The sequence below is a fragment of the Sander lucioperca genome, chromosome 18, assembly GCF_008315115.2.
Source record: "Sander lucioperca isolate FBNREF2018 chromosome 18, SLUC_FBN_1.2, whole genome shotgun sequence".
Taxonomy (NCBI): Eukaryota; Metazoa; Chordata; class Actinopteri; order Perciformes; family Percidae; genus Sander; species Sander lucioperca.
The window spans coordinates 7,551,661-7,566,188 of NC_050190.1; the positions used below are offsets into that span (position 1 = coordinate 7,551,661).

The 14,528-nt window shown below is 40.5% G+C and overlaps 1 protein-coding gene across 13 annotated transcripts in view; it reads right to left on the reverse strand.

Annotated features, from left to right (window-relative positions):
• The window catches only part of dctn1b (dynactin 1b), a 58,043-nt gene that overhangs the window by 1,911 nt on the left and 41,604 nt on the right, over positions 1-14,528 (reverse strand). For 12 of the 13 annotated variants that reach the window (XM_031310111.2, XM_031310105.2, XM_031310112.2 and 9 more), the window contains 19 exons: positions 14,009-14,168; positions 13,227-13,331; positions 10,587-10,778; positions 10,368-10,484; positions 9,644-9,796; positions 8,384-8,544; positions 7,483-7,651; positions 6,887-6,955; positions 6,447-6,659; positions 6,013-6,174; positions 5,019-5,150; positions 4,788-4,916; positions 4,075-4,217; positions 3,817-3,983; positions 3,546-3,557; positions 2,157-2,284; positions 1,867-2,053; positions 535-608; positions 357-446 (listed from right to left, as the gene is read on the reverse strand). In XM_031310111.2, the coding sequence (XP_031165971.1) occupies positions 357-446; positions 535-608; positions 1,867-2,053; positions 2,157-2,284; positions 3,546-3,557; positions 3,817-3,983; positions 4,075-4,217; positions 4,788-4,916; positions 5,019-5,150; positions 6,013-6,174; positions 6,447-6,659; positions 6,887-6,955; positions 7,483-7,651; positions 8,384-8,544; positions 9,644-9,796; positions 10,368-10,484; positions 10,587-10,778; positions 13,227-13,331; positions 14,009-14,168 (2,563 nt within the window). The remainder of the gene's footprint in view (positions 1-356; positions 447-534; positions 609-1,866; positions 2,054-2,156; positions 2,285-3,545; positions 3,558-3,816; positions 3,984-4,074; positions 4,218-4,787; positions 4,917-5,018; positions 5,151-6,012; positions 6,175-6,446; positions 6,660-6,886; positions 6,956-7,482; positions 7,652-8,383; positions 8,545-9,643; positions 9,797-10,367; positions 10,485-10,586; positions 10,779-13,226; positions 13,332-14,008; positions 14,169-14,528) is intronic. The other variant, XM_031310107.2, reaches the window with a different exon arrangement.

The window sequence follows — 14,528 nt, forward strand, 5'->3', positions numbered from 1 at the left end:
GAAATTCTCAGCAGAATGCGATAACGATGCATTAAATCTTTACACAAAAACATAAAAATTGATCTGAATCAGTTGCTCAGGAAAAAACTATAAAATGTCTGGTTTGCCCTTATTGTAGAAGACAAATAATAAATAAATAATCCAACTCTAAATAATTCCACTAATTCATTAAAAAGTTAGTAAATTAAAAAGATTTACCAAGGTTACCAATTGTCAAAAACAGTGTTGGTATGAGATGGTAAAGCTTCAAAACAGGCACAAAATGTTGCAGTGACACCCAAAGGCTCATTCACCCTCTATGAATCCCAGGAGTGAAACAAGTGTGCGTTGACTGGTAATGTGGCTGCAGCTCTTACCTTAACAAACGAGGTCGAAGGAAACGTCGCAAAATCAGACGGGACTCGAGCTCCAGGTTGCTGGTGGACAACGTGCTCTGCTACTTCATCCTGACGGGGTGTACACAGAAATGGGAGCTCTCTGTTGTACTGTTTGAATGTGTGTGTGTGTGTGTGTGTGTGTGTGTTTTTGTTTTACCTTCAGTCTGCCCAGAGTGTCACTCAGGGACTGTAATCTAGCTGTCTGTTCCAGGAGCTGAGCACTAGGTATCACTGCAGGACAAATAAAAACACCTGTTATTCATACAGGGAGTCATATGTAACAGCAAGGCTGTATTGCTTCCCTACATGCATATTTGTCTCACTCCGTCTCTATGACTTTTTATTACTTTAAGGACCAGGGGTAAATTGGGCTGGAACAGTGTTATATTTAAATGAATGTTCTATTGGTTACGGTGTTCAATAAAATGTATTTCAATTCTTTATTTAGTGGGCATAGGCTATTCAATGTTTGGGGTCTATGTTAGCAGTGCAGAGCCATAGGAACATCATAGCTGATACGCACACTGTAATTGTTTCATAACATCAACGCAATATTAAATAATGCTATCACACATTGCCGGTCTTCATATCATGCAGGTAGGGTGCAAAATGTTTGTATATTAACATAAAAATGTATGTCAGTAAATTATAATTATTTTTAATAACTTATTATTGCATACTATTCTATATCTTTTTCTCTAAAAGTACTATGACTTATCACTTTTTCGACATTATACTAGAGCTTTTTTTCAACATACTATACTATGGCTTTTTATCACTTTTTCACATACTATACTATGACATTTTAATCACTTTTTTCAACATACTTTACTATGGCTTTTTTAGCACTTTTTCAAAATATTATACTATAGCTTTTTGTCAAATATGCCAAGAGAACAGTCTGAAGAGTAGAGCAGTTGGGGTAGAGGGTAGTTTGTGGCACATAAGGAGAAAACTGGTTTAAGGTTCAATACCAGCGTAGATATGGGTTAGAGGGTAGGTGGTAGATAGAGGAAGTTTACCCATAATGCAGGAGGATTGACCTTTTTAACTTTAGTCTTTAAAAATTAAAAAGGTCAGTCCTCCTGCATTATGGGCACAATGTTGGCTCTTCCTCTCCACCCAACCCCCTCTCTCCTATCTACCCTCTCTCTCATCTCTCCTACCTAACCTCTCTCTCCTACTTATCTACCCTTTCTCCTATCTCTCCTACCTAACCTCTCTCACCTATCTACCCTCTCTCCTATATCTTCTACTACCCTCTCTCCTATCTCTCCTACCTCCTAAAAGTGATAAAAAGCCATTGTATAGTATGTCGAAAAAAGTGATAAAGCCACAGTATAGTATTTCTGAAAAAGTCATGGTATACTATGTCGAAAAAAGTGATGGTCATAGTATAGTATGTCGAAATAAAGTGAAAAAGCAGCCATAGTATGTCGAAAAAAATTCTGAGGTGGATACTATTTTGAAGACATTAACATACGCATACCTGGAGATTTCCCAGTGATGTCCACCACCTTGACGTTGGCACTCATTTGCAGCAGAGTCTCCAGAAGCTGGTCGGTCTTGCGGTAGAGGGCGCTGGAGAGCACTTTAGGGTGACCTCCGTCTCTGGAGGGAAGTTTGGTCACGTGAAGAGGAGGCAGAGAGGCGAGCTGAGCACGCATCTTTTCAGCCTACGAGGGGAAACGTGGACACGATTAATCCAGATGGAACAGCAGCAAGCTGGATCGTCAGAGATTGGGGGTCCGAATGTGATGGTGGAGAGATTATTTGTACCTTCAGCCTGTTGTTGTCGTTCTTAAGGTGTTTGATGCAGAGTCTCTGAGCTTCAATCTGCTGAGTCAGCAGAGGAGAGTCGACCACCTGGACACCCGAACCAGAACTGACGCCCGACATCATGTTCACTGTGGGAGCGAAAGAGCAGGTACACATTATAAACACCTGACTGGACCCAAACCTTATTTAAAGTGTTTGCTAAATATTTGCATTCAGTAAACACTAAATACAGTTTCCTGTCTTCTCCACATTTTAAATAGGGCTGCACAAAATAATAGTTTTTTTTTTTTTTTTAAATCGTTATCGCGATAGCGACTGGCATAATAAACACAATGCGAAAGGCTGTTGCAGATGGCAAGTCCCTTTGGGGTGGACTTTGGGCTTTTTCACTTTGTAAACCTATTATATGCACAACAAAGATATATAACACAATAAAGGAAAGGGGAAAAAGCACAATATGAGCACTTTAAGCAAAGAATATGAATACTTCTTTCACCACTGATTTTTAATTGTTTGAAAGTGATCAAACCATCATCGTTCAGTTTTTCTACTCTGGTGTAATTATCAATTATTACAGCAGACATGTTTAGAAAAAAAGTGTTCAGTACCTGTAAACTTGATATTGGTGTGTAATTTACATACTGAGCAGAGTTGCTAAATATGGATTAAGACCAGGCATGCAGATGTACATGCCAGAAGAATGTATATAATAAATATCACATTAATCACTATAACATACACATAAAACTTGTCAGTCGTAATGGTTTAATAACAGGGGTTTTGCAAGCTTTAATATGTTAAATTTAAGACCATTTTAATACCACACTCAATGTAATGCCTGTTTCACAATCAAACTGTCCAGTATGAAAGTATGATGGAAAACCAGTTGGGATAATAAACCTAGATTATTTATTATTATATCCCTTTTTTCAGTACTTCGATGAGCAGCAGGAAAAGTGATGGATTGATTGACTATTTAAAAAAGGTTAATTCATTTAAGTAAATTGAAGTTAAATGTAAATTTGAGGCCCATTCTGAGTTGATGAGTTTCCTACAGTAGTTACGAAAGCCAGCAGTAGTGACAGTGGTAACTAGATGGTTAAAGCCTCCTGTCTACTACTATCTACTTCTGCAACAATCACACTTTTTTTTTTTTTTTTTTAATAAGTGTGTCTCCCAAAAGCCCACAATTGGATACAAACACATTTTAGAAAATAAAATATTCAAGACTTCAAGTTTTAGTTTTTTGTTGAGGAAACAGAACTTTTTAGACCTGCAGAAACCCTGTATAAAACATGCATGTAGTATTTAACGTCCGTCACACCATGCAAAATTAAAAGAAGAAAGATGCAGGATCAACAACAGATGCCAATACAAGCAGGTAGATACCTTTTTGTTCCTCTGCAGAAGGTAAAGTAAGGGATTAAGAAGTAAGAAGAAGAAAAAGTCGTACAAAGAAATAGAGGAGGTCATTGGTTGTTAAGGTCAAAAGGAGGATAAATAACACGGGTCATAATTGTGTTTGTAAATACTTCTCAGGATTGATTTTTAGTTTAGTTAAATTAAGTTCATTGCTAAAAACAACACTGGTATAAGAACTGTAGTAATTTGGCTTGGGTGTGTTCCACTTGTTGGTAAATGTAGTTTTCCTGCCACTCACCTCCTGCCACTCCTGTGACGATGGAAGCGATTCCTGACGGCCCGGTTCCTCTCAGCCCGTCGACGGTCATCTTGGATTGGCTGTTGATTCGCTGCTTCAGCTCGGCCTTCTCCGACTCCAGCTGGTCAATGTCGGCCTGCAGAGCGTCCATCGTCTCCTCAAACTCCCTGCAGAGAGGGGGACAACATGGCACAGCTGTACACCTCTTTCACACAACATCACTTCCGGTCTGAATCTGCAGCCAGAGTTCGTTCTTACTTCTCTTTCTTCTTCAGCAGAGTCTGGGCATCGTCCAGTCGAGTCTGAATCTTTTCAACGCGTTCGTCTGCGTCCTTGGACGAACTGTCCAGCTTCTTTTCCAGCAGACTGAGACGGACGCTCGCCTCGCTCAGCTCCTCTCCCTGAAAACACACAAACAAAAGTTTTATGCAAATTGAAAAGATTTTTAATTGCTCTCTTTCGGACAATATTTGACTTGAATCTGCTGCATAGGGCTAAGATACTTTTAAGGCACTGACTGAATTGCCTCCATAGTATCGAGTATCGAAAAATGCCTCGTCATTCAATACCAAATTTCAATACCTAAAGCATAAATCTCATCAGCGTCACTGAGCTGATAAGCACGCAGCATTGTTTCTTCCGCAATCTAATAAAGCTGGTGATTGGCTTTCTGACAGTACACAAGAGACATTCAGAATAAACTCTACGTTACGCACAGAGACGGGGCTCACGTGTGTGTAGGTTGTATTTTAGGAGGCTTGACTACAGTGTCTGTCACATAGTTGTAAAGGAGCTAACAAACAAATTGTTATGTGAAAAAAGGTAAAATGTAATTTCTTTTTGTTGAAATGGATTTTTTTCATTCAGCAACCAGTATTGAATTCCAGGTATCAGTATGGAAAGTCTTTGAATGCTACCCAGCCCTACTGCTGCATGTTTCAGATGGTACTGCTGCACGTTTGTTTACCCACCTTGATCTTGAGAGACTTCTTCAGCTCTTTGATGACTGTCTCTCTGTCCTCCAGCTTCAAGCCGAGACCTTCGGCGTCGGTGATTTCAGCTCGAAGAGCCGCCCCTCGCAGATCCACAGGTAGAGGGTTCTGATAGATGAAAAACAGTATAACGCCAAAACTGAAAAATCTAATCCTGCTGTCATAAACAAAAACCTGCAGCAGGAAAGAAATCATGTCAAGTTGAGTTACCTTGTTTTGAGGCCTCTCTGAGTCATATTCTCCCTCCTGCATGGCGGTGGCCATCTTGTTCATGGTTGCTATGACGATGCCACAGGACTGGCGCAGACAGTCGTAGGGGTTGGCACCCTGGGATCCATAAATCTGAAAAAGATGGTATGCTTGTCAGTATTCAGATCATTAGTGTTGGTCTCATCACTGTGTTACATTTAATTGTGTTGTTCCTGTTGGCCTTATTTCTAAGTTTATTTCCTTTTAGTTGTTTGACACACGTAACTACCACTCATTTGTTTTGTAAGATGACTTATTATCCAAACTGTTACCACCACCACATCATGTCTTCTTGTTTTGCAAGTAAATAGTAGTTAGTTTAAATTGATACACTTCACTCTTCTTCTGTCCATCTTTTTCTCAGTTTAGTTTACAGCACTCAAAGAGCTTTTCTACACATCAGTTCCTCAGCAGGAGCAGTATTTGCTTTAACTGATGACTATTATTGAATTGTGATAATAATAATTACACTGATAATCTGAGAATGATGTCAGCCACCACTCTACAATCCTTAAAACAAAAAGCAAATAAACTATATGTCCTGCCACAATTTATTGTAGGTCTGAAAAGACTGCAATTGTTTGTTTCAGAGGCTGCGCAACCTCTTGCATTGCCATTAAATTAATGAGTTTGTTTGTTTGTTTATTTATTTATTTATTTATTTATTTAAGGCAACTATAGTGATAATAGGGGATTGATATATAAACAAGAATGATATATCTTCTAAGATCAAACTAATCAATGCATAGACTTTAGGCAACATTCTGTGCCAGGAACAACTTGACCAGTTCGCAATAGCAGAGTCCAACAAGGAAAAAAGTAGACTCGAGACCGGACTCAAGTACTACGGCCCTGCTTTTTAGTTTTGGATGGATCTTTGTTGGTCAGAGTTATCTTGTTTTTGTTTTTTTTTACTATTTCCACTACAGATAAAGTGAAGTATTATTCTGTATACCTGCTCTCCTGCCTTGAACGCCACATCCTCCAGTTTGACGGCCGACAGCCCCTCCTGTTCACCGAGAGGAGACATCATCTGAGCTCCAGCTGCTGCCACTTCCTGCAGCACGGCCACCACCCAGGTCAGGTGTTTCCTACAGTCGGAGAGGGTGTCGCACACCTGCACCACAAAGGTCAACATGACTTCACTTATTACAACAAGTTTTTATATTTTTATATATTCTACGTTTTTCTAGTAAATAATCTAGCATTCTAAATTTGTAATCTTCATTTCTGCAATAATAAAACAAACTAAAGTTAAATCACACCCCGGATACAAACTCTTTGAACCCCTCCTATCTGGCAGGTTGCGGACCATAACCTCACGCCATAAACACAGTTTCTCCCCCCCCTGTTGTGTGGACAGTGAAGCGGTTTGGTTGCCGAGGTTACCTGTTGTCCGAAGTCGAGTGCTGCTGGGATGCCCGGCGCGTCGGTTCCGGGCATCCTGCGGCGGATCTTCTTGCAGAACTGTCGGATGTCGCTGCAGGACGTCTCCAGGTCCTTCAGCAGCACGGCGAGGTCGGCCTTCTCCTGGCCCGCATGCAGGAACGCCCGCAGACGACCCACCTCCACCGCCATACAGTCCAAGGCACTCTGGGTAAACTGCACGTGGACACACAACAGGTAGGATGCTCAACTGGTGGAGGCGTCTCTGTTTAAGCAGCTAGATTCGCAGCATTCGTGTTCAGAGTTGAATTAACACACAATGGTTGGACTCAAAAGAAAAAGCAACATTTACATTCATAGTCTACTGGTAAGAAATGTGATGTAAACAGATAGATTAAGTTTTTTTTTTTTTACTTTGTAAATTTGGAAATGTTGGTACTCACTCTGATGTGATCAGCCAGCTGCATGGTGCAGTCCTCGTTCTGATCTGCCAGGTGGATGCTGTACAGGTGCTGATATAAGTAGACATTCACATACAGTGTTATTTGTTTGTTTCTGTCCGTAGTTCCTGTGTTTGATACGGGCTGAATAACATCTTCTCAACATTGCCACTGTAATGTACTTATGTGCAGTTATGTTTACATGACATAAACCAAGATAAACACTTTGTGTAGATTCGTAGCCTGAAAGTGTTATTTGTTTTCTTGATAAGTGACTTAAAGGTTCCCTGTGGAGTTTTCTTGTAAACAAACAGAAGTTATGTTTACATTCTGTGTTTCTCATCAGAACTTGTGAATTGTGTGTATCCTTAAGGTCAAACATTTTCTTCCTCCATAAAACATTTGTCAAGATTATTTGTTTTTTTTAATCCTGAATTGTTTACATGCAATGTTTACTATCTGACTGTCTTCTTTATGAAAAAACAAAACAATAAATACATGGGGACATGGACCTAAATACCATATACATATTATCCTCTTTTGTGTTGCTATACTGGATATAACTGAAATAATAATAATCTATAACTGTGTGTGTGTACCTGATAGTATTTAATGGCCTTGGTGAGCGGCTCCACGTTGACCGTCTCGTCCAGCTGGTCTTTGTGCAGCAGGTCGATGAGGAAATCCAGAGAACGCTCGTGGACGCTCATCTCCGGGTACAAAGCGCCGATCTTCTTATAGACATCCACACTGCACTGAGCCAGAGCACTGAGAGAGAGACAGACACACACACACACACACACACACACACACACACACACACACACACACACACACACACACACACACACACACACACACACACACACACACACACACAGGAGTGAGACTTGTATACACCGTATATCAGTATAGAGTCACACAAAAGACAACATGAGAGAAACTACGGTCATGATTACATTCAACTGAGATGCATTTCTTACAACTTGAGATATATAACTATATCCAGTCAAATATATGCAAAAATCCAAATTGACATAGTAGTATTCCTCCACAGCCCCTACAGGCACCATTCTGTGAAATCAGGAACTAAAAATGTTTGATATCTGTTCAAAATCCCTTTTAAATGTAACTTTTTAAAGGTGCCTTCAACATTTAGAAAAATGAATGTGCATTTTCAGTTAATTTCATGCACATGTTCCTTATTCCTTGTTTCTAATGCTTAATTTGAAGTGGTGTGGTAATAATGAGAAATATATTCAAAGACAGAAAAAGTATCAAATTGGCGTGTAGAAGCAGCCTAAAATATTAATTACTGGATGTGTTGAATGTAACAAAAATAAGCTGAAGATTAAGTTTCACTCTCCAAATATGGTGCGCAGAATCACACAAATACAGAAGGAGAATTATATCCAAAAAAGAGAAGACTGATGCAATTGAGTTTACAGATTTAGATAAAATGCAACAATGCAAATTAAGCAGAGATAAGCTGAAACGTACTGCTCGTATTTATGCAGTGTAGCCTGCAGCAGACTGAGCGAGTAGACCAAACCGCCAGCGAAGCTAAGCTGCTCCCCGACCGCTCCCTTCAGCCCGGCTCGCTCCACACAGTTCTCATTCAGGTCAAACTTCTCCTGGGCCTGTTTGCTGATCAGCTCGGCCTGCAGACACACAGACAGTTTAACATCAGACAGAAATGCAATAAATTAAAAGAAATACAGAGACAGAGCGCATTTATGTCCCGCCCCCACCGGAGGGGAAAACAACTCCGCTCTCCTTTGACTTGTATTGAGTGAAAGGTGCCTCCTCGTCAATTCCGTCGGCTAGCAAACAACAGAAAAATGCATAAAAACTGCTGTGTGATTAAATTCACTACCAACAGGGTAGTCTCGCATTGCCAGACCTTCCTCCACAGCGCTGCGGAGGAGGACCTGGCTAGTCCACAAAGCATTCGAGATGGGAGAAAAAAGTGCTCTGGTTTATTGGCATTTCTTTAAATCAATCACAAACGCCATGGGCGGGCGGTGCTAAGCGCCGGACAGAGCCACGGTGCCTCTGCAAAATAGCCTCGAGAAGGAACTTGTTTTGGTGGAACATGTGTACGTTCAAAAGTTGTTTTAGTTGTGCGAGAGAAAACTCAGATTTGACAGATAGTCTAGCTAGCTGTCCGGATTTACCCTGCAGAGATCTGAGGAGCAGTTAACCATAGTCCTCACAAATCCACCGGAGTTTAAAATTACAACACAAAGAAAGAGGAAGGTAACCGACATCCGGCCAAAATGAGGGACATCCGGCGGAATTTCCGGCGGCACCTTAACAATCCCGGAAGAGAAACTTGGTTGATATTGACAACCAACAGGGTAAATAACCCATGACTTAACTTTTTATAAGCTGCCAACCCAAAAAACAGAGCTTTTATTAAGACAACAGTGCATACAGACGTGGGGAATCAGCAGGGAGAATGGGAAGACTGGGGGATCCTGACACTAAGATAATGACATGCCCAACGTTATGTTTTCAGCAACCATTTTGTTAACTAGTCAAATATCCAAATGTCAGTTTTAGGTTAACTATAGTATGTCTGTAAATTAAGCTCACCCATGCAACGTTGTTTTCCCCTCCGGTGGGCGTGGCTTTCAGAGTATGACGCAACGCGCTCCTTCTCTATTGATTTGCAGCTCTTTTGAAAGGCCCATAACTCCGGTGTCTCAAAGCTCACTTTACCATCATGCTTAAAACAGTAAACTGCGTGGTGTCTACCTTGCAGATGAGTCTGGGCATGAGCAGCAGCACCAGGATGCAGTCGTGGTCTCCGCCATGACGAAGGAAGGACTCGGGCATGAAGGAGGTCAGAAGGGAAACGTGTCTGTTGGCCTGACTGACCTCCATCTTCCTCAGCTCCATCTCAATGGCCTAAACACACACACATACAACATAAAACACAACAGAGAGGCTCATCTTCATTGCACATTTGACAGTGAACATCAAAAATAATATCCAATACAATTAGTTGAAACTATGCCCATTTCTTGAGCCAGCTAGACTCAACTGGATGCAATAAAGCAAAATGTCATGCAATGTTCCTGTCCTAAACTCTGTCATATAACATACATGCATTGGTTGCTACATTATCATGTACTATTTTACTTTATTCACCATTTGCTGATGTCATTTTATTTTATTTATTGTCTATTTGCTCGTTGACATTTTTGTTAAATCTTTTGTTATTTTCTATCAATTCATTTTAATTTTCTATCTAATGTTTTTTAAATTATTATTATTTTTAGTGAAAATCTACAAATAAAGTAATAAAAAAATAAAAATAATAATAATTAAATATTAAAAATCTAGCTAAAGTGCAAACTGAAAACTTTTACAGTTTCATCTTTCCAACCTCTAAACCAACAGCAAACCCAAAGAGAGGGTTAATCCCATTTAACGTTATGACAGCCCTGAGAAGTACTCATTACTCTGAGGCTCTGACCTTGGCGTAGGCCTTGGTCTCTGCAAACTTAATCTTGAAATCAAACATCTCCGCCGGCGGCTGCTGCTGCAACTCTGCTGAGGCTTCCTGCTGGCTCGTCAGCTCTCTGTTCACCTCCTGCAGCAAACACAAAGGAATGAAGGATCAGGACCCATCATAAGATACACACATTTACCATCAAACTCTGTGCTACATGCTAAGCGTGCTCCAGCTCTGTACCTGCAGGTGAGCTGTGAGCTCGCGGTATTTCTTGATGGTCTGCTGGTAATCGGCTACGGTCTCCTGCGCAGCTTCAACGTGTTTCTCAGACTCTCGGACTTTCGCAGCTCCCAGATCCAACATCTCCCTCAGCTCCAACTCCGTCTCTCGGGCGTTCTCCTGGAGCTCATCGTTCATCTCATTTATAGCTTCCTGGAGGGTGGAGACAACACACAGGGTCAGTCCCTTACTGGAATACTTTGATGACAACTACTGAAATAATACATTCATGCACATTGCATTTTATTTATTATAGGGAACTGTTTATGTTGTGTATGGACATGTGTGTGTTTTTGTATGAGCTGCTAGATACTCAAATTTCCCCGCGGGGATGAATAAGTATCTTCTATTCCAATGATTATGTTTCTTGTTTTTTTTTTTTTTTTTTCCCAGATTTTGGAAACCCGTTTCTGTGCTGTTCATGTGAACAGCTGTAGTAGTTGTAGTAACTACCCAACTCTTCCTCGGTTTATTGCAAACTAATTTCTGGTGTCTCTGCCAGAAATGCTAAATATTTCTACTCCTGGATGCTTTTAGTTTTTCTTTATGTCTTGATTTTTTCTGAAAGAGCTTATCTGAATTGATTTTTTTTATCGTTTTGTATCATTTGACAATAAGATAGAACTTTATGTATCCTGAAGGACATTGTTGTGTGGCACGTTGCAGTACAAAGTAGGACAGACTGCAAATATAAAATATCAATAAAGGTGAAAGTACAAAAATATCAATAAACACATTCACTATGTCCAAAATATAAACAAGGTTAATGTTGCTTCTTGGGGAGTTTCAAAATGTAATTTGAATGGCTCCATCAACATATTAAAGTGCAAAGACTAACACTAAGTAACTCAACTAACTGTACACACAACTGTACCTGAAAACAAACAATACATGAGAATAATTAACAACAAGAGCAGGGAAAATATCTGTTGCTGGCTGCCGCTCACACATTTTACTATACTGCAAATTACATTGATAGGGTGAAACACTCAATTATTTCAGTATTTTTTTTTCATTATCTACTTTTATTTTAAAATTTAAAGCCGCAATGTGAATAATTTGAAAACTCCCAGGATAGCATTTTTCTAGTAACAAAAACCTATGCCACCATAACACCCCTGCAAATAGTGTTAGTGATTCCTTTTGCTCTAGACAATGACTAGTTACAATGGAGGTCGATGGATAGCAGAGGTGGACTTAAAGAGCCCCTATTATACTCCTTTTCAGCGTCATATTTGTACTCTTGGGGGTCTACTAGAATAGGTTTACATGCTTTGATGTTTAAAAAACATTTTACGTTTCTCATACTGCCCGTTGCTGCAGCTTCTTTGCCTGAAACACTCTGGCTGCATCTCATCCCCCTTATTTGATAGCTCCTCGACTCCTCGGTCCTCGGCTGAACCGGAAGCTCTGTCCCTCCTCGTTGAAGGCCGTCTCAAAGCTCTTATTTCTGCCCCGAGGACCAAGGAGCGAGCATCGAGGAGGGATCATCGAGGAGCTATAGGTGAGCACGAGAGCAGCCTTCCTGGAAGCCGTGCAGCTGAAGGAGTTGCTAACGCCACCCAAACAGCTGACTAATTCATGTGACGCTTCAGAGGAAAGGACGTCTCATCCCTCTAAAACACATTTGCTTGTTTCCTCTCTCCTCTGATGATTTCCTCGTGTCTCTCCCGTGCCTCCTCGGTGGGAGGGGCTAAGACGCCAGGAAGGGAGGCAAGTGGAGGAGTCGAGGATGCAATTTAAGCGACATGAGAAGCACCTCTCGCCTGAGCTTTTGGCCCATGTTCGTGAAAAGCCCAGTCTGCTCTGATTGGTCAGCTGGCCCACTCTGTTGTGATTGGTCAACCAAATTCAAACAAGCTGCTGGGCGGGCAGTGTTTGCTTAGGCAGCACTAATGGGCAGCACATATGCAAAAACTGGGCTGGCATTCTCAATCAGTGACATCACTAGTTGAGGAATTTCAAACAGGAATGTGGGCGATGCGTTTTTAGGCAGTTGAGAAAAAGTGCTTTCTGTGGAAGAGAAAGCTCCATTTGAAGTGACACGGGGTTTTTTTATACTTTATACATCTATTACATACACAAACAACTATATAACACACTAAACAACAGGACAAATCCAAAAAGGCAGTTCAAATAGTAACTGAACTATGACTGCAGTGATAACAAGCACCAGAGGGCAGCACATACATATTAATGACTGTGGCCCATATCGATAATGAAATGAGTCAGCAAACTGTGGCACTTTCCTCTGACCTCAGTACTACAGTATAAATACACAAAGAGATGCTGAGCTGGAACACCAGTGAGTGGCAAATGCACAAGTCTTTAATTGATTGTGTTAGATTCTTCATAAGAACAAACTGAATCTAGTTAACTTTGTCTCATATTCAGGGTTCAAAATCAGCACCATCCGGTAGATTTGCTTCACTTACCAGCCAAAAAAACAATAGTAATCTGTGGCAATCTGTGTAATGAGTGGCTGGTAAAATCTGAACATTCACTAGCCATTTGGCCAGTGGATGAAAATGTTCATTTTGAACCCTGCTCATATTAGATGAAGTTAAACTAAACTCAATGAGACGGATGGTTTTCACTCACCAGGTCAGTGACCGTCTCTCTCATCTCCCTGACTTTCTCCTCCAGGTCCAGGTTTCTCTCTGTCAGCATCTCCACCATCTCCTCCGCCCCCAGAGCTGCATCCACCTGAAACAAAGCACATCATCAGTAGGGGTGGGGGGGGAAAGAAATCTAAAATCATATGTATCATGATTTTTTTGCAACGATTTTTAAAATGGATTCTTTTCCCTAGAATCAATATTTAGTATTTCTGTTTTTACCAATGATTCACCTAAATATTTTCTGTTTATAAGGTCCCGCAGACGGCGACTACATCATATCAGTTTCTAGCAAAACAGAGTGCAAGCAGAAAATGCAGAAAATCCATGTTATGTTCTTCTTTACAAATGAAATAAATGTCAGACTGACTGACTGACATGTGATGTACATTCCTCTTAGAAACCAATTCGTTTGTAGAAATGTCTCATGATATATTGTCTCTAGAAGTGTGTTATTAAACTTCTGTTTTTGTTAAAGAAGGAATACAAATCAAATCGACACCCATGTATCGTGAGAGAATTGAATCTGGACAAAAGCATATGGTCCCAGCCCTAGTCATCATCATCATCATCATCATCATCAGAAATGACAGTATTATTTGTCTCTTTGGCATTTCAGGTCACCTTGGCAATATTAGCTTTAAAAGTGTACATTACCATAACTTCCTTAGGAAAGCTTGTAATAGATATCTGGTCAGTAAAGAGGCAGACTGATGGATGTCCCTGCAGCAGCTCAGAGCTCTGTGTGATGATGAAAACACCGACCTGTTCTTTGAGCTCGTCGATGGTCTTTTCTGCCGCCGTCATCTCCTCCTGCAGTTTCTCTTTCTGGCTCCTCAGAGTGTCCAGCTCCACGTTCTTCTTCTCCATCTGCTTCTGCAACTTCACATGTTCCTGCTTCTCTGACGACGACAGGTCACGCATCCTGACACACAGGGAAAATACAGTATTAAGATCTGGATCAAGACGAAGAACCCAATCTTTTTTTTTTTTTTTTTTTTTTCCATCAATTGGATTTGAGAAAGTGATACTCAAAACACTGGAAATCCACATAACCTCCTACACTACTACACTGGAAAAAAGAAATGTGTTATCATTTCAACTTGGAAAGACAATAGGCATTGGAAAGAACAAATTAACTCAATTTGAAAGCATACTGTATGGGGAGAAGTATTACAAGCACTAAGTATATAACAAATGTGGATTTTATAGTTAAACCTCAGGGTTTAAGGTTTGTGTTTGTTTTCCGTTTGTTTTTCTTGTGTTTGAGGACAGGTGGACAACG